The following is a 19,285-nucleotide window of genomic DNA, read 5'->3' as shown; positions in this document are numbered from 1 at the left end:
TCCGATTGCGTTTACTTCTCCTAGGCGACTTTCGATTGGCTACTTGGCCCAGAGAGGCGGAGACAAGGGAAGATAACCCGCCTCCTTGAGGAAAGGTTGTGATTGGCCTGGGAGGCTGCTGGCAGATCCTGCCTCTTCGTGGTCTCGGAGGGTTGGCCTTACCTGGACGCTAGAGGGGGCTGTTCTATCACCACCCCCTTCCCCCAGAGCAATGGGGTTGTTGTAGGTTCAAGTTCACCTCAGACAGTTCTCCCTTAAGTCGCCAGCCTAAGCCTAAACCCCTGACCCTCAGGCCACGGTGTCACAGAACCTGCTTCATTTTCCTAGGTTGTCTTTAATCTCCTTTACCCTCTACTCTCTAAGCAACTTGTCAGGTTTTGTTTCTCTCCGAAAGCCTCAGTAGATCCACCCTAGTGAATATTTCCTTAACTGGCCAGGAATCTGGGACCCGAGAATCAGGCTGTAGTGGGACAAGAAGAACTATGGTGCCTGGTATTATTCCCTCTGCCCTGAGATTTGAGTCTCTGGGTGCAGAGCAGAAAATATACTTTTGGCTCCCAAAGACCCACTCCTTCCCCAAAGTCTTCGCAAGCACTGACTGAAAGATACAGGGGAAATCTTGTGACCTTGGAGAAAGAGGTATCACAAAAAATGTCTGATTCCGATGAGCGTTTTGAGAATAGGTCAGGGAATAGTTGCCTTGCTCTAAGGTTGGAGGCAGCGGGGGGGGGGGGGGGGCGGCAAGGAGGTATGCACAGAGGAATCTTGGAATGGTGAGGGGTCAACCAGGAACACTGAGGGGGATGGGGCCTACAGCTGAGTGGATTCCAATTGGGTGAAACTGGAAAACGAGCGGTGACAATCAAGAGAAGCAGAACTGGCAAGATCGGTATGACGGGGGGAGCAATGTCAGAGTGCTGAGAATACCATTTGAGGGGCTGCTCTCTCAGGGAACAGGAAGGAGTCCATAAGACGGACCATAGGAGGTTCCTACGGAATCAACATAAGGCCCGAAGTGTAACTGCTGTAAGACACCGTCAGCAAGGAGGCGTGGGGCCCAGGGACGGGCCTGGAGCGCGCCGGATGGCAGCAGCGGGCTCCTTTAAGAGGCCGGCGGCTCCAGCGCAGCATCCCCCGCTCAGGGCGTGTCCGTCCCGGGGGGCCAGGGGCGGGGGCCTTGAAGGAGCGGGAGTTCAAGCCGAGTGGGGACCGGGCTAAGGGTAGGAGATGGGGGCGGAAAGCTGAGGCTGACGCCGGTGCACCTGGACACCACACGAGCATCGCTTGTGACAGCGCCCCCGGTCCGGTCGAGGGCAGCGGGGGGAGGAGGGAAGGAGGTGGAGAAGGAGGAGGAGGCGGGAGCAGCATCCGGAGCGGAGCTGCAGCAGCGCCGCCTTTTGTGCTGCGGCCGCGGAGCCCCCGAGGTGAGAGCCTGGCCGAGTTGGCGGGGGGGGGGGGGGGGGGGGGGTGCAAGGATGGGTCCGGGTCCTGGGACTCGGGTGTGGAGGGAGGGTAGGGATGCAGATGTGGCATGGTGGGGGAGGAGGTGACGCGGAGATGGTGAGGCTGTGGGGATGGAGAACTGGGGACCTGGACCCGACGCCAGTGGGGATGGGAAGGAGGAGAACGGAGCTGAGGGATGCCGCGGCCCAGCTTGGAGAGGAAGGGCCTCCAGGGCTGTGAAGGATGTATGGGGGTGGAGGGACAGACTTAAAGGACTGCAGGCAAGAGAACAGCCTCTTCTCTCACTCACCCTCAAGATGGGAGAAGGAAGGCGGAGGGGGAGTTTGGCTCCTTCCAGGGAAGAGAAGGAAGGGCAAGGCTGGTGTGCCCACCGTATTTCCCCTCCCCCACACGTACAACTAGCAGGCTCCACCTGAAGATTACAGGCAGCACCTGTTCCTGATGGCCTGGCAATGGACCCCCTTACCTTCCACCTGTGATGCCCCTAGTCCCCTCCAGCTGTAGCATTCCTCTCCATCCAGCTGTTGCATCCTTCCCTCCCCCACTCATATGTGGCTTTCTCTTTCCTCTCTCTCCCCATCCTCTGGCTCCCCTAACTCATTTCCCCAGGTCAGGCCCATGGAGAAACTCCTTTTCCCTCCTACACCCCTCAAATTCCTTGGCTTGAGAATGAGCAAAAATTCTCTCTATAGAGTTAAAACTTGCTGACAACCATGGCCTTGAATGATCAGAGGGAAGAAAAGAGATCAAGACCCCATAGGCAATGGGAGGAAATAGCTGTCCCTTTGAATTAAGGGAGGAGTCCCACCTTTTAGCTCCCTTCTCTGCTACCTCTTTGGATTTCAGTCAAAGAGGGAATGCACACTAGGTCTCTCCACCCAACCCAGAGTCCTCTTCAGCCACAGTTGCTGCCTCCCTCTAAATACTCTTTCCCTTCCAACTCTCAGGGAAGTGTCTATCACCCTGGGAGCTCTGGTTTTCAGCCAGAGGGTCATACCAAATTAAAACCAGAAGGGATTCAAAAAGGTTTGGGCCCAAATGCCTCCTGAGCCTTCCTGTCAGGACACTGAAGTTTCTCTGAGCTAAAGACCTTGCTCCCTCATGTCTCAACACTCAAGGGTGAAGAGGTGGCTGCCCTCTCCAGCCTCCCACTCATCTGTTCACTTACATTGTTGACCCCAGCAAACATGAAAACACGCAAATAAGTGGTCATCCCTTTATGAAACTAGTTATGGGGACAGGGGACAAGAAGTTTCTGGAAGTAGCTTGGGATTTCCTAAACTTCCTCACAATTGAGGATGGCAGAACCCTTATAAAAACCCATTGCTGTTCCCTAGTTCTTCTGGTGGTAGTGAGGTGGTAGAGTCTGGCATTGCCAGGAAGAGAGCACTAAGTTCTAGTACCCATCACCCTAAATCAGTCCCTTCATGGGGAAGAAGAAGGGGTTTGGATTAGTGAGCCAGCTGTTTGGGGAGTCTTTGCTGGGACAGGAGGAGGACAGTGTTAAACTGCAGCAGAGAGGACTCTGGGGCTTCAGGAGGGGTTGGCCACTGACCATCTGTCTGGATCATTTGCTCACAATAGGATTGGGGTCCTGTGTGTGTGTTGAGGAAGCAGTGACACTATTCCAGAGGGATCTAAGGACCTTTGAGGAGAGAACCTTTGCCCTTTGGGTTTTGTTGTTGTTGTTTGTTTGTTTGTACTGGGGATTGAACCCAGAGGTGCTTAACCCTGAGCCACATACCCAGCCCTTTTTTACATTTTCCTTAGAGACAAGGTCTCACTGAATTGCTAAGTGTCTCACTAAGTTGCTGAGGCTGGCTTTGAACTCACAGTCCTCTGCCTTAGCCTCCTGAGCTGCTGGAATATCAGACCTGTGCCACTAGTCCTGGCTGATTCTTTTTTTTACGCTTCTTTTTTTCTCCTCTTGTTTCTATACCACCCTTTCCACCTGTACCTTCTCTACTGCCTCTTTTTGGGGAAGAAAAGAAGGAAAAAAGGGAAGGAAATCACATTGATTTTAAAAACCTACTACTTCATTTTATTTTTTTAAATTTTTTTTATATATATTTTTTTAATTTTTGGCAGACACAACATCTTTGTTTGTATGTGGTGGTGCTGAGGATCGAACCCGGGGCCGCACGCATGCCAGGCGAGAGCGCTACCGCTTGAGCCACATCCCCAGCCCCCTACTACTTCATTTTAGACCTGTCCACATGACTGCTGTTTATAGAGAGCTTCCCATATACTAAGTACTGAGCCAACAACTTGATTACCTCAATAATGCTCACAAAAAGATAGTGTTATTGTCATCTCTACTTTAGGGATAAGGAAACAAACTTTTTTATTCAAAGTCAAAAGGCTGTGTGTAGGAGCTAAGGATATAGCTCAGTTGGTAGAGTGATTGCCTCACATGCACAAGGCCCTGCCTGGGTTCAATCCCAAGCACTTCCAAAAAAAAAATGCTGGTGTGTTGGTGTGTGGCAAAACCTAGGATTTGAACCCAGGTCTGTCTGGCTCAGAGCCTGTGTTCACACCCATCACGAGTGTGTAACATAGGTACCCTGTCCCTATCTAGAGATGAAGAAATAGACCTCTTAAAAAATCTCATACTCCTGGGCTGAGGTTGTAGGCTGGGCTGAGGCTGTAGCTCAGTGGTAGAGTGCTTGCCTCACACACTTGAGGCCCTGGGTTCAAACCTCAACATCACATAAAAAATAAATAAATAATTTTTTTTTAGAAAGTCTCATACTCTAGCACTTGGGAGGGTGAGGCAGGAGAATTGTGAGTTCAAAGCCAGCCTCAGCATCTTAGGGAGGCCCTGAACAACACAGCAAGACCCTGTCTCTAATAAAATATAAAAAGGGCAGGGGATGCAGCTCAGTGGTTAAGCACCCCTGATACCAAAATAATAATAAAACAATAATGTCTCATAGAACAGGTCACCCAACTAGTCAAGAGTAGAGGTAAAATCTCAGCAGACCTCTGTTTCTGAGGTTTGCCATCTCTCTCTCGATAGCATAATGTTCCTAAGCAAGGGGATAGAAGTGAATGAGCACTCCATCAATTTTATTTTATTTTTTCTTTTGCAATTTAGAATAAAGTTTATGTCTCATTTTAAAAGCAATTCAAAAGTTATTCCTGAAATACTAGAAAACTCAGATAATCTAAAAGAAGAAAATTAAAACATCCATGATTCTACCTACCTTGTGTTAAACCTCAATATCTATCTTTTAGTTTGTTTTCTGTTTGGGGTTTTATATTGCTGGGAATCAAACCCAAGTCCTCATAAATACTAAAAAAGCACTCTACCACTGAGTTTTACCCCAAGCCCAGATTTTTTTTTTTAATGCACTTCCAGCTCAGGAACAGTGTGTTGAAATGAAATGCGCTTCTGCTGTGTGCACATCCCTGAAATCCCACCTTCTTGGGAAGCTAAGGCAGGAAGATCTCAAGTTCAAAGCCAGCCTCAGTACCTTAGGGAAACAAGCTCAAAAAAAAAAAAAAAAAAAAAGAACAAAGGACTGGGGATGTAGCTCAGTCATAAAGTGCCCCTGGGTTGAATCGCCAGTACCAAAAAATAAAATATACTCAGCTTCTTCTAGGTCTACCAGAAATCCTGAAGGAGGGACCCTGTGGCTCATCCCACCCTGCTCCTACCCTCCCCTACCCCTCAGATCTCCGTGTGTAAGGCTGAGGGGTGATCCTGGCACACCATCAATGGAAGGGAGGGTCTTCCTGGTACAGCTTCTTAGGAGAACAGATCCCTAAGAGACCTGGCTAGAGAGTAAAGATGCGTGCGGAACACCAGGCCTCCCTGACAGTGTGCAAGAAGGGAAAAGGACCTAACAGTGGCATAACTGGGGGCTTTAGCACAGTGGCTGACATTGTGACGTGGTTCCACTGGATCCTGAAATCATGATTGATCCTGGGAAGCAAAAGATCAGAGACCAAGTCTCCCTTTTTCTGGTCATACAGAAGACATGGCTTCTCAAGAACCCAAAGAGAAAGACCTGGTATCCAGTCAACCAGGAAGACAAGGTCAGGAGGCTGCACCAGCTCACTGTACTCCCGCCATCCCTTAAGGTGGGATTGGGAGTCCAGAGACCACATTCTTTAAGCTTTCAGTGGCAGAAGTAGAGTTCTAGCTCTGAGCTCTCCAAATCCAAAGTCAGTTCTTTTGTCCTAAACAGTACTGTTCTCCCTCAGCACCCTCACTGCCACCTTACTAGGAGAAGTGTACCAGCAAGGATATCAGGGGCTTGACTTGTAAAAGGCTGAGGACCTGGATGTAGGGGTGAGCTCATTTTTATCAGCATCTCAAGAAGGCATTTAAAGGGGCTGGGGTTGTAGCTCAATAGTAGAGCACTCGTCTAGTACATGCGAGGCCCTGGGTTCAATCCTCAGCACCACATAAAAATAAATAAAACAAAGGTATTGTGTCTAACTACAAACTAAAAAATAAATATTAAAATAAAGAAGGCATTTACATTTTATGAGGATGCTTAGAAAAGCTGGACTTCTTTCCATCTAAGAACTCTAGGGCCATGAAAATGGATCCTGTCAAAAGGAAAATAAAAAGCTGCAGCCAGGTAGATAGGAGGCATGACTGGTATCCATCAGGCCTTTATCTTGTCAGGGTTTGGGGCAGAACCAGGATTCCAAAGCCACTGGCCTCCTCTCCCCTTGAAAACCCCCCTTCTCACTCCCACTCAAGAGAGAAGTGGAAGCTTCCTCCTTTTCTTAAGTGGAAAATGAGGTCTGGGACTGTAGAAAGTGTCTAGGGCGACACCACAAGACTTAAGCAGATGGCCATGCCTCTGAAGTAAGCCCCCAAGAATCCCAGTAAGCAGCTGTGTTGTTTCTTCTGTTAGAAAAAGAAGCTAGAGAGAATTTGAAAGACTCACAATAGGCCTCCTTCATCTCAGAGAACCCTGGAGGACATGGTGGTCACACCCTGTGGCCTCCGTATGGGGCACTCTAGGGACCACCATCAAAGCAGAGACCTCCCACCTGATCCTGAATGAAAGCCTGTGGGGGTATCCACAGAGCTGCCTTCTCTGGCAGAAATATAGCCCAGAGACCACTCTCTCCCCTTAGTCTGCAGCAGATGCACAAGTCAACACTTAGTAAATATGGTTGATAGGATGACTGATAGGGATACTACCCCTCCTATCAAATCTCTACCCTGCTCCCCATGCTCTGCATAATTGATGGCCAGGGAGATAAGTCCCTTCCCCTATGGTGACCAAATGTCTAGGCTAGGAGCTCCAAGTCATAATATCCCCCAAAGCCCTGGTGCCAAGGCCCAGCTCAGGGGCAGTGGGACACAGCTGGCAGATCAGGAATAAAGGAAATGGCAAGGAAGGGGCAGTTTACTGGGAGAAATCTCCAGTTTACTATGGCCCCTTGGGGCCTCAACTTTACCCCTTCTGCAAATCATCTGGAAGAGCTGTCATTATCCTGAGAAAGGGGATGGGGTGGATTGAACTTGGCTAGATTCCCTATCTTTCTCTCGTACCATCTCCTACCTCTACAGTGCCCTAAAAGACAAACAGGTGAAATGGCTTCCCTCTTCTCCCCAGCTGCTGGCCATGGATACCAAAGGGGCCTCTGGGGAAGCCTGGTGAATTGGAGGGAGGCCGGGCTGCAAGTGTCTCTGAGCATGTCACCTTCTCTAGGCTTAAACAACCAGATGAAGGGTGAAAAATTCCTTCAAAAAGCCAGCTCTTGTGTTACTCAAAAGCTCAGCTTCTAAATAGGAAACTAAGTGGGAAGGGACCCATTATCTCTGGGTTTTGGTACCATCTCATCTCCATTTTGGCGCCTTTGGGTGGGCACTCGGACCTGCAATCCCAGCTACTTGGAAGGCTGAGGCAGGAGGATCCCAAGTTCGAGGTCAGCCACAGCAACTTAGACCCTGCCTCAAAATTTTATTAAAAAGGATCTGGGAGTGTAGCTCAGAAGTAGAGCATTTGCCTAGCATGCCTGCGGCCCTGGGTTGATCCTTAGTGGAGAGGGATCGTGAGGGGAGACAGCTTTTCAGTTTGTCCACCTTGAACTTCACGCTGTTGGTCTCAGCATCTCTTGGCTACTCCCTCTGGCTGTGCCTTTCACCCTGTGTCCTGTCATCTCTCCATTTCCTGTTTTCCTTCTATGTGCCACTGCACCCCAGTGCCAACCACAAGAGTCCTTTCCCTTCAACCAACCGCTTTCCCTCCACCCGTTGCCCAGCTGAAGATCTTAAAGCAGATGAGGTCGGAGGAGGGGAACATAGGCGGCAGACCGCAGGGTTCAGGTCCGCACCTGCAGTGCCTGCAGCCCCATCCGGGCAACCAGCCACTTGCGCTTGCCCAGGTCAGGGGCGGGGCTCAGACGCGCGGTTCCGCCCTGTGTCGCTTTCACGTGACCCTGGGCTAATCTTGTCCTGGTGACTTCACGAGCCGCCTGGAGCCCAGTCGTCATGGTTACGCCGCAGCGCCCAGCGCTTCCCTCGGTCCGTGGTCCCCCTCTCCCCACCCGGACCCTGGCCCCCCCCCCCCCCCCCCCGCCACAAGCCACGTGACAACCGGGAAAGAGGTCGGGCGGGGGAAGGGGTCCGTGGTCGTAACCCCTTCCTCTCCGACTTGGGCTTCTGGAATCTGTCACCGGTGGCCTGATTGTCCAGTGGGCGGGCCCTGCACTTCCCCTAGATCCCCAGCCCTGGTTCTGGGTAGTCCCGAAGCGAAGCCCAGGCGTGGGAGGTGAAAGCCCTCGGATCCTCCAGGGCTGGATTCTCGGGTGTATTGGCACCTGCCCGGCCTGCGCTTGACTGTAACTTGCATTACATTACAATCACCTTCGCTCTTGAACTGCAGATATCTCGTGGGATGTGTAGGCGATTCAGAAGCCGAATGTGACAATAATTTCCACTTCTGGACCTCATGTTTTCTCAAGAAAATAAGAGGACCATAGTACCTTCTTTGATGAGCCAATGTGAAGATTAAGGGAGCATCACTTTATGGCGTTAGTTGCGTGTGCTAGCCTTAAAGGGTCCTGGAGTGGGTGGAGCAGTTGTTGTCCCAGGCTGAAGAATACCGCGAAGTCGTTGCTTTACAACAGTCCAGGCTCTCAAAGGAACTAGGCGCCTGACCATGGAATGCTTTCACATGGGAGCCATGATGGAGGAAGCACACGGGGCTGTGCTAGCCCAAAAGAGGCATTCACTTAAGAGGGTCTGGTCGTACAGACTTCCAGGATGACCTGAGACTCGGAAGTCAAAAAGTGATGACAAACACCTTCTGGGCAGAATAAGCCTCAGGCACAGTTTGAGCTTCATAATAGTAGCCATTGTAATTGGGTGCCCTGGATCAAAAGTTTGATGTAACATGGTGTCAGGTTGGTTCTACATGATTTGGGTACCAACATCATTAGTAGTGGTGAGGTGGGAGAGAGGTGCTTGGGTATAGCATGGAGTGTATGTTCTAGATATTTCTTAGATCCTTCTGGAGAAAGGACAGGGAGGACTTGGAGCCAACTTAAGAGTTAGGCCAGGTGATGTCAGTTAATGAAGCTTGAACTAAGGCAACAGTGGGAATAGAAAGAATAGAATGACATTGTGGCAGCTTTTCAAAGATACTAGTTAAAAAGAATGACCTGAGCCAGGAATCACCAGTGGTGCAGACCTGAAATCCCAGGGACTCAGGTGGCTGAGGCAAGAGGAGCATGATCAAGTTCAAGACCAGTCTCAGCAACTTAGATCTTGTGTAAAAAAAAAAAAAAAAAAAAAAGGAGGGGAGAGGCTGGGGCTGTAGCCCACTAGCAAAGTGCCTCTATATTGGGTAAAATTCCCAGTCTCCCCTTAAAAGGACAGAGAGACCTGAAAATTGTGCTTGAAGAGCTAAGACTATCATTCTCCCTGGGTTCCCCGGTCCCCCACCAATAGCTTCCTTATATATCTGCAACTTCATCCCTGAGTCCTTTTGCATGTGTAGATCCCTGCCACTCCCCTCCACTGTGATTCAGAAGGTAAAATAGTTATTTCTAGGAGACTACCACAGGGGCTCCTGGAAAGACCTAGGTGAGGGACAGTGGAATTCTTGTTTTCAGCAGTCTCAGGATTTGATGACTAGATGTGGAGATAGGAGACCAGGATGACTCCTGGTATCCTTAAGGGGTCCTGGAGTGGGTGGAGTGGGTGTAGGACAATTCTGGTAAAGGCTGGAGAGTTTGCTGTGCCCCGGTGATAGCCAGTTCACCCTTCTGTGTAGATGGAGAAACTAAGGCCCAACTATAGCTTCCCTGAGGTCATAATGAGCTACATCCCCAGTAATATATATATATTTTTTTGAGATAGGGTCTCCATAAGTTGCCTAGGCTGTCCTTGAACTCACAGCCCTCCTGCCTTAGCCTCCTAAGTTGCTGGGAATACACCCATGTGCCACTGCACCTGGCAATGATTTGGGGGCAGGATGGTACTAGATATTGAATTCAGGGGCCCTCAGTCCACTGAGCCACATCTCCAACCCTATTTTGTATTTTATTTAGAGACAGGGTGTCACTGAACTGCTAAGCACCTCACCTTTGTTGAGGCTGGCTTTGTTGAGGCGATCCTCCTGCCTCAGCCTCCCAAGCTACTGAGATTGCAGGTGTGCACCACTGCACCTGGCTTCGCAATGATTGGTTTTTAAATAACAGCCAGCTATGAATTGGGATAAATCTCCTTGTCCTGGAAAATTGGATCTTGGTTTGGAGAGCTGGGGATGGGGAAACAAGGAAGAGATAAGACAGTGTCCTTTGAGCCCTGGAGAGCAGCTGTTGATGGGAATGGCTCAAGATGATTCTGCAACAGGCCATAGCTTGTCCTAACACAGCTTGTGCCTCACTACTGGATGGTTCTACCTTTTTTTGCCAGTTGTGCTGGGTGATAGTGGAGCTGTTAGCTTTCACTTACAAGGTGAAAGACCTTGGTTGTATACCTGTAAACACCTAAGCAAAGGGTTCTGTTGTGAGCCCTTAGTGTGTCTTAGGCTAAGGCTTTTATCTGAGTTAATGTTCCTGAGGGGGCCTCATTGGTATTGTCTGAAAGTTCTTGATCATGAGGTCTAGAAACATTTTCCGAGGGTGGCCAATTAGAAAGTCTATCAATCTCACGTGTGTACACTTCAACATGAAGGAAGTCTAGTTATGTTACCACTGCAGGCTTGAGATTGAGAATCAAAGTAAAGGTGCCTTAGAGACCCTCATATCTGTTGGCACCAGTGAGCCTCAGGTGAAATAGGTACTGCAGGAGTGAATTCCAATAGTTGTACAGGGAGAAGGGAAACTAGACTTGTTACTTGTGATTCCTAAGGTTTTTTGTTGTTTTCATTTCTGTGGTTCTGGGTTTGAATCCAGCTAAGCATTCTAGTGTAGAGCAGTAACCTAGCCTTATACATGAATTTGAGATCTTATTTATTTATTTATTTATGGTACCAGGGATTGAACTCAGGAGGCACTTAACCACTGAGCCACATCCCTTTATATATCAAACCCAGGGCCTCGCACATGCTAGGCAAGCGCTCTACTGCTGAGCCACATCCCCAGCCCTGCCACATCCCTTTTTATTTTTTATTTTGAGACAGGGCCTAGCTAAGTTACCTAGGGTTTCACTAAGTTTCTGAGGCTGACTTTGAACTTGTGATCCTCCTGCCACTTGGATTACAGGTGTGTATCACCCAGCAAGTTTGAGACATATTTTAAGGGGCTGGGGATGTGGCTCAGTAATCAAGTGCTTGCTTAGCATGTACAAGGCCTGGAGTTCAATCCCCAGCACCACAAAAATAAATAAATAAATATTGCCAGTGTGTGGGTGGGTCTGTTACTTGTGTCTACCTGAGAATGATACTCAAGTGTGTTACCCATATATCACAGTATTGCTTGCACTACTGATACCTAAGAAGAAGCCCAAGCGTGTTGGGTGTCCTCTGATGGGTACCTCACGGAAAACTCAAGTGTTGCCTTCAGTGAGCTATTGCTAGCCCAGCTTCTTAGCCCAAGCTTTTGGAGCTGCGCCTGTGGCTTTGATAGCCCCTTCCTCCTTCATTCCCACAGGGCCCGCTGCTCAGCACCACATCGGGGCCCAGAGGCTATGGCCTGCCTCCATGAGACCCGCACACCCTCCCCTTCTTTTGGGGGCTTCGTGTCTACCCTAAGTGAGGCTTCCATGCGCAAGCTGGACCCAGACACTTCAGACTGCACCCCTGAGAAGGACCTGACACCCACCCAGTGTGTACTTCGTGATGTAGTGCCTCTTGGTGGACAGGGCGCAGGTGGGCCCAGCCCCTCCCCAGGTGGAGAGCCACCTCCTGAGCCTTTTGCCAATAGTGTCCTGCAGCTACATGAGCAGGAAACAGGGGGTTCGGGAGGAGCCACTGGATCACCTGAGAGTCGGGCATCTAGAGTACGAGCTGACGAGGTGCGGCTACAGTGCCAGAGTGGCAGTGGCTTCCTTGAAGGCCTCTTCGGCTGCCTGCGCCCAGTCTGGACCATGATTGGCAAAGCCTACTCCACGGAACACAAGCAGCAGCAGGAAGGTAGGCCAGGTCCCTGTCTGAGCTCTCTCCGAGTCTCCCTAAGTCTGAGATCTGTTGGACAGCCCCATACTTCAGTCATCACCCAGAAGACCCCTTCCCTCCCCACTGCCCAGCCCTAGTCCCCCACCCATCTATTAGCCTAACTTCCCAACTTTTTGTGTGTCTGTGGTGCTGTGGAACCCAGGGCCCACATGCTGGGCAACTGCTCTATCATTGAGCTGCACCCCAGCCCCCCAGCTGCTTTCAAAGCCACCCAATCATTTCCTTCTCTGTCCCCTAGACCTAATGTCTTTTCAGCCTGATTTGTTACCCTTCTGCCTTGCCCTTGACTCATTTTAGCCAACTCAATGATGTCCCCCGTCCCTGGCCTTGTCATAAAGCCTTGAGTGCAGCTTCTGAGCCTTGTGGCACTGTGCCTCCTGCCCACAGACCTTTGGGAGGTTCCTTTTGAGGAAATCCTGGACCTGCAGTGGGTAGGCTCCGGGGCCCAGGGAGCTGTCTTCCTGGGGCGCTTCCATGGGGAGGAGGTAGCTGTGAAGAAAGTACGAGACCTCAAGGAGACCGACATCAAGCACCTGCGAAAGCTGAAGCACCCCAACATCATCACTTTCAAGTGAGGTCCAGGGAAGGGGCTGGGAGTATTATGCCGAGGCCTGCGACCCTCATGGGCAGTGGGGCCTAAACCATCCTTCCCAAAGGAGACCCCCAGACAGCATGGGTGGGAATGAGGGTTCCAAGTGCAAGTGAGGTAAATGTTGGGCTGCCTGAGGCCTTCACATTATGGTGTTTGGCCCCCAGGGGTGTGTGTACCCAGGCGCCCTGCTACTGCATCCTCATGGAGTTCTGCGCCCAGGGCCAGCTATATGAGGTGCTGCGGGCTGGCCGCCCTGTCACCCCGTCCTTGCTGGTTGACTGGTCCATGGGCATTGCCGGAGGCATGAACTACCTGCACCTGCACAAGATCATCCACAGAGATCTCAAGTCCCCCAAGTGAGTATGCCTGCAAACAAGCAGAAATTGCTGCGCATGCAGGGGACCATCCAAGGCTGTGTGGCCCTCTCCCTCCTTCTAGATCCTGCCCTAAGTGCATGTGGCCATCTCAGAAACCTTTTCCAAGTGACAGTTCTATCTTGGAAGGACTGTGGTGAACCTTTCACCTTTGGGTGTCCCGTAGATGTTCAAAAGAAAGGCCAAGTTGCTAGAGAGTTAGTTGGGATATGTGGAAGGACATGGATCCCAGCTGACTACACTTTTTACCAGCATGCTAATCACATATGACGACGTGGTGAAGATCTCAGATTTTGGCACTTCCAAGGAGCTGAGTGACAAGAGCACCAAGATGTCCTTTGCAGGGACGGTAGCCTGGATGGCCCCTGAGGTGATCCGCAATGAGCCTGTGTCTGAGAAGGTTGACATCTGGTGAGGGCCAGAATGAGGACTGAGGAGGGTGGGTGGCCAACAAAGTGGGGCAGTGCCACCAGGGCTTGGGCATTCTTTGGCAACCACGGCCTCTGAAGGGAGACCTTCCCAAATGATACACCCTCTTATCTCCAGGTCCTTTGGTGTGGTGCTATGGGAACTCCTGACTGGTGAGATCCCTTACAAAGATGTAGATTCCTCAGCCATCATCTGGGGTGTAGGAAGCAACAGTCTCCATCTGCCCGTACCCTCCAGCTGCCCAGATGGCTTCAAAATCTTACTTCGTCAGTGCTGGTAAGGATGGCTGGGTTTGGGCTAAACTGGACTCTAGAAAATTGAGAAGCCAGAGAGCTTTGCTGAGGAATAGCTAGCTCCTAGAACCCAGGCATCCAGGCCCAGAATCCTTAATAGGGAAAGGAGGCCAAAGCTACCCAATGATGCTCTCTAAGAATCAAGTATCTGAAATGTGGATTAAGGGACTCACAACTGAGGGATACTGGACTGACCAGTAATCTGCAGGGGTACATTAAATTCAAAGACAGAGTAATTTGCATCTGAATTGGGCTTCTACTGCCTTCTAAGCAGAGTGACCTTTGGGGTACTTGATCTTATGTGATGAGACTCTTTCTCAAAATAAAAATGGCTGGGTTCAATTCCTAGTACCAAAATTGATAGATTAGATAGTGCTGGGGATATAGCTCAGTGGTTAAACACCTCTGGATTAAACCCAGTACCACAAAAACAACTTAAATGACCACAGAACCCAGAGGATAAGCTGAATCTTTTATTGTGATGGTGGTACTAGAGATTGAACTTGGGCATTCTATAACTGAAAGACAGTCCCAAGTGTTTTTTTAATTAATTTATTTTTGGATACCAGGGATTGAATCCAGGGGCACTTAACCACTAAGCCACAACCCCAGTCCTTTTTTTTTTTTTGGTATCAGGGATTGAACTCAGGAGCTCTCGACCACTGAGCCAAGTCTCCAGCCACATTTTGTAGTCCCCCTGACCCCCCAGTAGCTAGGATTACAGGTGTGCACCACCACACCCGGCTCCCAGCCCTTTTTTTTAATGTATTTTGAGATAGGGCCTCACTAAGTTGCTGAGGCTAGCTTTGAACTTAAATCCTCCTACCTCAACCTCCTGAGCCACTGGGATTACAAGCATGCGCCACCATGCATAGCTTATTTTGAGATGAGGTCTTAAGTTTCCCAGGCTGGTCTCAGCCTCCCAAGTCACAAGGATAACAGATGTGCATTACCATGCGCTAACCTGAAGATTCTTGGCATTTACCAAATTGTTTTTTTCATTGGTGTTTCTCAGAAAAATGTTTTACTGGGGTAGACAATTGGAAAATATGAAGTTAAACAGGTTTCCTTGCTGATAGTGTATGACATCTCCATGAGTTCTTATATCACAGTACATTTATTTATCTATCTATATCCATCCATCCAGCTATTTATTTATTTATTTTGTGTGGTGCTGGGTATTGAACTCAGGGCCTTGATTGCAAGGCAAGCACTTTGCCAACTGAGCTATATCCCCAGCCCCATCACAGTACATTCTAAGACTGGGTTCTCCAGGACACACCTTAGGAAAGGATGTTCTAGTTCCTATCTGGTCCTCCCTGAAATTCCCTTCTTCCCCAACTTCATTCCCTTCAGGAACAGCAAACCACGAAATCGTCCATCATTCCGACAGATCCTGCTGCATCTGGACATTGCCTCAGCTGACGTACTCTCCACACCCCAGGAGACTTACTTTAAGTCCCAGGTGTGCTGTGGATAGGGAAATGAATATCCAAGTCCCCTTTGCAGAAATAATGATGCCCTTTGGGTGGGGTGGGGAGGCTAAGCAAAAGGCTTGGCTGGACACAATATATTAGTCCTTATAGAGGACTGGGACCCCATCTTGGTTTGTCTTGTGCCCCACTCTTTTGCTCTGAAAACACAATTTGCAGTGGCACAGGCAACCTCTAGAGACCTCAGGTCAACTGGGTGAAGAGATGACTCTTAACCTTCACTGTCTCTCCACCCCCAGGCAGAGTGGCGGGAAGAGGTAAAGCTGCACTTTGAGAAGATCAAGTCTGAAGGAACCTGTCTGCACCGCCTAGAAGAGGAGCTGGTAATGAGGAGGAGGGAGGAGCTCAGGTATGTGACTGAGGGGATTTTACCAGCAGCAGGAACTGGATACCACCAGCTCCCAGAGACTGAGATCCACCATGAAATCACATGAACTCAGTTTACCATGGGGAACCCATCTGCCCATTTCAGACATGCCCTGGATATCAGGGAGCACTATGAACGGAAATTGGAGAGAGCTAACAACCTATACATGGAACTGAATGCTCTCATGTTGCAGCTGGAACTCAAGGAGCGGGAGCTGCTCAGGTAACCTTGCCCACCTTTATACACCAAGGGCCTGACCTCTGCTGAGCTGCCTTACTTGTAGACCCTACAGATCCCTCATTATTCAGATGCCCAACTGAGGAATTATCTGAATCTTTAGGCGAGAACAAGCTTTAGAACGGAGATGCCCAGGCCTGCTAAAGCCACACCCTTCTCGGGGCCTCCTTCATGGGAACACGATGGAGAAACTCATCAAGAAGAGGAATGTGCCACAGAAACTGTCACCCCATAGCAAAAGGTAGGGCATGAATTCATTAAGATTGAGGTTCTGAGTATGACAGGAGTGATGCTGAAAAGGCTGCAGTTGCTTAGAAGGGTGGAAATGCTCCGGCCTTGGGTGGGTAAAAACATTAATCACAGCCTTGTATTCTCCCCTACCAGGCCAGATATCCTGAAGACAGAGTCCTTGCTACCTAAACTAGATGCAGCACTAAGTGGCGTGGGGCTTCCAGGGTGTCCTAAGGGTCCCCCCTCACCAGGACGGAGTCGCCGTGGCAAGACACGTCACCGCAAGTCCAGCGCCAAGGGCAGCTGTGGGGACCTCCCTGGGCTTCGTGCAGCTGTGCCACCCCATGAACCTGGAGGACCAGGAAGCCCAGGGGGCCTAGGAGCAGGACCCTCAGCTTGGGAGGCTTGCCCTCCTGCCCTCCGTGGGCTCCACCATGACCTTCTGCTCCGCAAGATGTCTTCATCATCCCCAGACCTGCTGTCAGCAGCACTGGGAGCTCGGGGTCGGGGGGCCACAGGAGGAGCTGGGGATCCTGGCTCACCACCTCCAGCCCGCGGTGACACCCCCCCAAGTGAAGGCTCAGCCCCTGGTTCCACCAGCCCTGAGTCACCTGGGGGAGCCAAAGGGGAGCCGCCTCCACCAGAAGGGCCTGGCGAAGGTGTAGGGCCGCTGGGAACTGGAAGGGAAGGGACAGCGGGCCGGGGAGGAAGCCGGGCTGGGTCCCAGCACTTGACTCCAGCTGCACTGCTCTACAGGGCTGCTGTCACTCGGAGTCAGGTAAAGTATGGGGAGATTTCTATACTTCCCCTTTCCTTGTTCTCCCCTGGTTCTAGGTCTCATTGCCCATTCTGAGCTCTCAATCTTAGGCAACTCCCTATCTAATCTTTTGCAACTAAATTCCCTTATCCTGGATTCAAGACTTTTTTCCCTTTTTTGATCACAGTCCCTCATTTCTCCCACACAGAAACGAGGAATCTCTTCAGAAGAGGAAGAAGGAGAGGTAGACAGTGAAGTAGAGCTGACTTCAAGCCAGAGGTGAGTGATAATCCTATGTGGCAAAGGCCTATGCTTTCAGGGCTGCAAAGGGCAGAACAAGTCATTAACACCCACCCTTTAACATTTTAGGTGGCCTCAGGGCATGAATATGCGCCAATCACTATCTACCTTCAGCTCAGAGAATCCATCAGATGGGGAGGAGGGCACAGCTAGTGAGCCTTCCCCCAGTGGCACACCTGAAGTTGGCAGCACCAACACTGATGAACGGCCAGATGAAAGGTCCGACGACATGTGTTCCCAGGGTTCAGAAATCCCACTGGACCCACCTGCCTCAGAGGCTGTTCCTGATCCTTCCTCCCAGCCCATCCCACACCAGGACCTACTCAGAGGTGAGCAGGTAAGTTAAGAACAGAACCTACCAGATATCAGACAAGAACCAGGAGCCTGATTTTTGACAGCTTTCGGTGATATATGTACAGGCCAGAAAGATAGGTATTTAGCCTCCATCAGTTTCTGAGCCAGTTTCTTCCCCTCCCAAAAGCAAATATCCATATGGTAGAATGTGAGGCCTATGATACAGAGCGTGTATAATATGGTGTCTGTGACAACTCGTGTGGCCACTATTAACTGCAGCCAGGGAAGGATCCTGAAAATAGCAGTCTGGTGCCTTGCAGAATGACCTGATCAACTAAAACCTGGAAGCAATAAAATCAGTAAGCCACTGGCTATTAGATTCTGCCCTTATTGGGATCATTATAATGCCAAGAGCTATTCTACCTCACTGCATTTCTACTCTTCCTCACAGGGCCCTCCTAATTCTGAGGACTCAGACTGTGACAGCACTGAATTGGACAACTCCAACAGCGTTGATGCCTTGCGGCCCCCATCCTCACTCCCTCCATGAAAGTCACTCTAATTCCCTGTATATAGAGAAATATTTATATAAATAATATATATGCGCCACATAATCAGAGGAAGATGGGGCTGTCCCAAGCTTAAGTCAGGCTTGTGGGGAACTGACCCCTGATAAAAGTCAAGGGATACAGGCAGCTGTGGAGATGAATGACAAGTACTGCCCTAGAGCTGTGTGGAAACTGGGGAAACTGGCCCCTTCTTGCTTCACCCCATTCCTTATGTTCAGCAAGCAATGCTTGTCACTAGGATCTTTACCCCCAACATTGGGAGGCAGAAGGAACCATGTAGACTGCACTTTTCTGTTTTCCGTTTACTCTGTTTACACATTTTGCACTTGGGAGGAGGGAGACTAAGGCTGGGTCCTCCCTTCTGAGGTTTCTCAGGTGGCAATGTAACTCATTTCTTTGTCCCTCCCTTTCTCTGCCAACCCCTGGCTTAGGGCCCAGGGGAAGGTTGAGAGACTTGATAGCATGTGATGATGGCTCAGGCTGAAGAACTGGGGTGCTGTTTAAGTCCCTGCTTTTTATCCTGGTGCCTGATTGGGGTGGGGACTGTCATATTGTATCCCTGTGAAAAACCTTGAAATATAACCACTCCATGCAGGCCCAGCTGTTGAGGGTTTTTCTTGATGAATGAATGGGATATCAAACCTGGTGAAGAAGTTATCTTTTCTCACTAAATGATCATGTCAATTTTTGTACAATTACTGGCACAAATAGCAGCAGGTACAATCTTCTAAGTGATTTTATGACAAAAACAGAAGTAGCTCTTCTTATTGGCCAGGAACGGTGGCACACACCTATAATCCCAGCAACTCAGGAGATCAAGGCAGGAACATTGTAAATTCAAGGCCAGCCTGGGCAATTTTGCAAGGACCTGTCTCAAAAAAAGTAACTGGAATGTAGCTCGGTAGTAAAGACCCCTTCAGTTCAAACTCCAGTCCCCCCAAACAAAAAAAAAAGGAAAAACCTCATTAAGGAAAAAGGACTATAAATGAAGACTTACTAAAAACAAGAGACTTAAGTTTTCATTTAAAATATTCAAGCTTGAACAAGGATAAATATTCCCATGAAGGTGAATCCCAGATACAGGTCAACTGCTTCCATGTATATACATGTGTGCACCATCCAACCATGGAACTGCATACCTACTCTACAATTAGGTCCTAGCAAAGTCTAATCCTCAATCTGGGCATAAGGTTTCACAAGGGGCAACTAAATACAGGGTTGTAGGAAGAAAGGATCGAGGGTGAATAAAAAACATGGGAGTGGTGAACAGGAGAAAATATCTTAATTGCA

General features: G+C 49.7%; 1 protein-coding gene across 2 annotated transcripts; it reads left to right on the top strand.

Moving 5' to 3' along the window:
- The first annotated feature begins 1,222 nt into the window (after window positions 1-1,222).
- On the top strand, window positions 1,223-18,595 carry Map3k12 (mitogen-activated protein kinase kinase kinase 12). 2 transcript variants are annotated; one of them, XM_046436064.2, is made up of 14 exons: window positions 1,223-1,424; window positions 11,536-12,017; window positions 12,447-12,630; window positions 12,816-13,007; window positions 13,278-13,436; window positions 13,572-13,730; window positions 15,104-15,212; window positions 15,480-15,589; window positions 15,713-15,829; window positions 15,948-16,085; window positions 16,229-16,853; window positions 17,041-17,111; window positions 17,202-17,461; window positions 17,878-18,595. In XM_046436064.2, exons 2-14 carry the CDS (start codon window positions 11,573-11,575, stop codon window positions 17,886-17,888), a joined length of 2,580 nt encoding a protein of 859 aa, XP_046292020.1. In that variant the 5' UTR covers window positions 1,223-1,424; window positions 11,536-11,572; the 3' UTR covers window positions 17,889-18,595. The 2 variants fall into 2 exon arrangements, with proteins under 2 accessions (XP_046292020.1, XP_046292017.1); XM_046436061.2 differs by having other exon boundaries at window positions 1,227-1,424; window positions 17,202-17,469.
- Window positions 18,596-19,285: the final 690 nt, after the last annotated feature.

Source organism: Marmota monax, unplaced genomic scaffold, assembly GCF_021218885.2.
Source record: "Marmota monax isolate L192 unplaced genomic scaffold, Marmota_monax_Labrador192_F-V1.1 WCK01_AAM20220418_F8-fsc00012, whole genome shotgun sequence".
Classification (NCBI taxonomy): Eukaryota; Metazoa; Chordata; class Mammalia; order Rodentia; family Sciuridae; genus Marmota; species Marmota monax.
Note: the sequence above shows the minus strand (reverse complement) of the source record. Positions and strands in the feature narration are given on the sequence as shown.

Bases quoted from the DNA above. Each gene is read 5' to 3' on its own strand.
- Map3k12 (XM_046436061.2), top strand. From the start codon at position 11,573: ATGGCCTGCCTCCATGAGACCCGCACACCCTCCCCTTCTTTTGGGGGC. The intron at 15,590-15,712 runs GTATGTGACTGA...TGCCCATTTCAG, and splicing joins AGGAGGAGGGAGGAGCTCAG to ACATGCCCTGGATATCAGGG. The intron at 16,086-16,228 runs GTAGGGCATGAA...CTCCCCTACCAG, and splicing joins CTGTCACCCCATAGCAAAAG to GCCAGATATCCTGAAGACAG.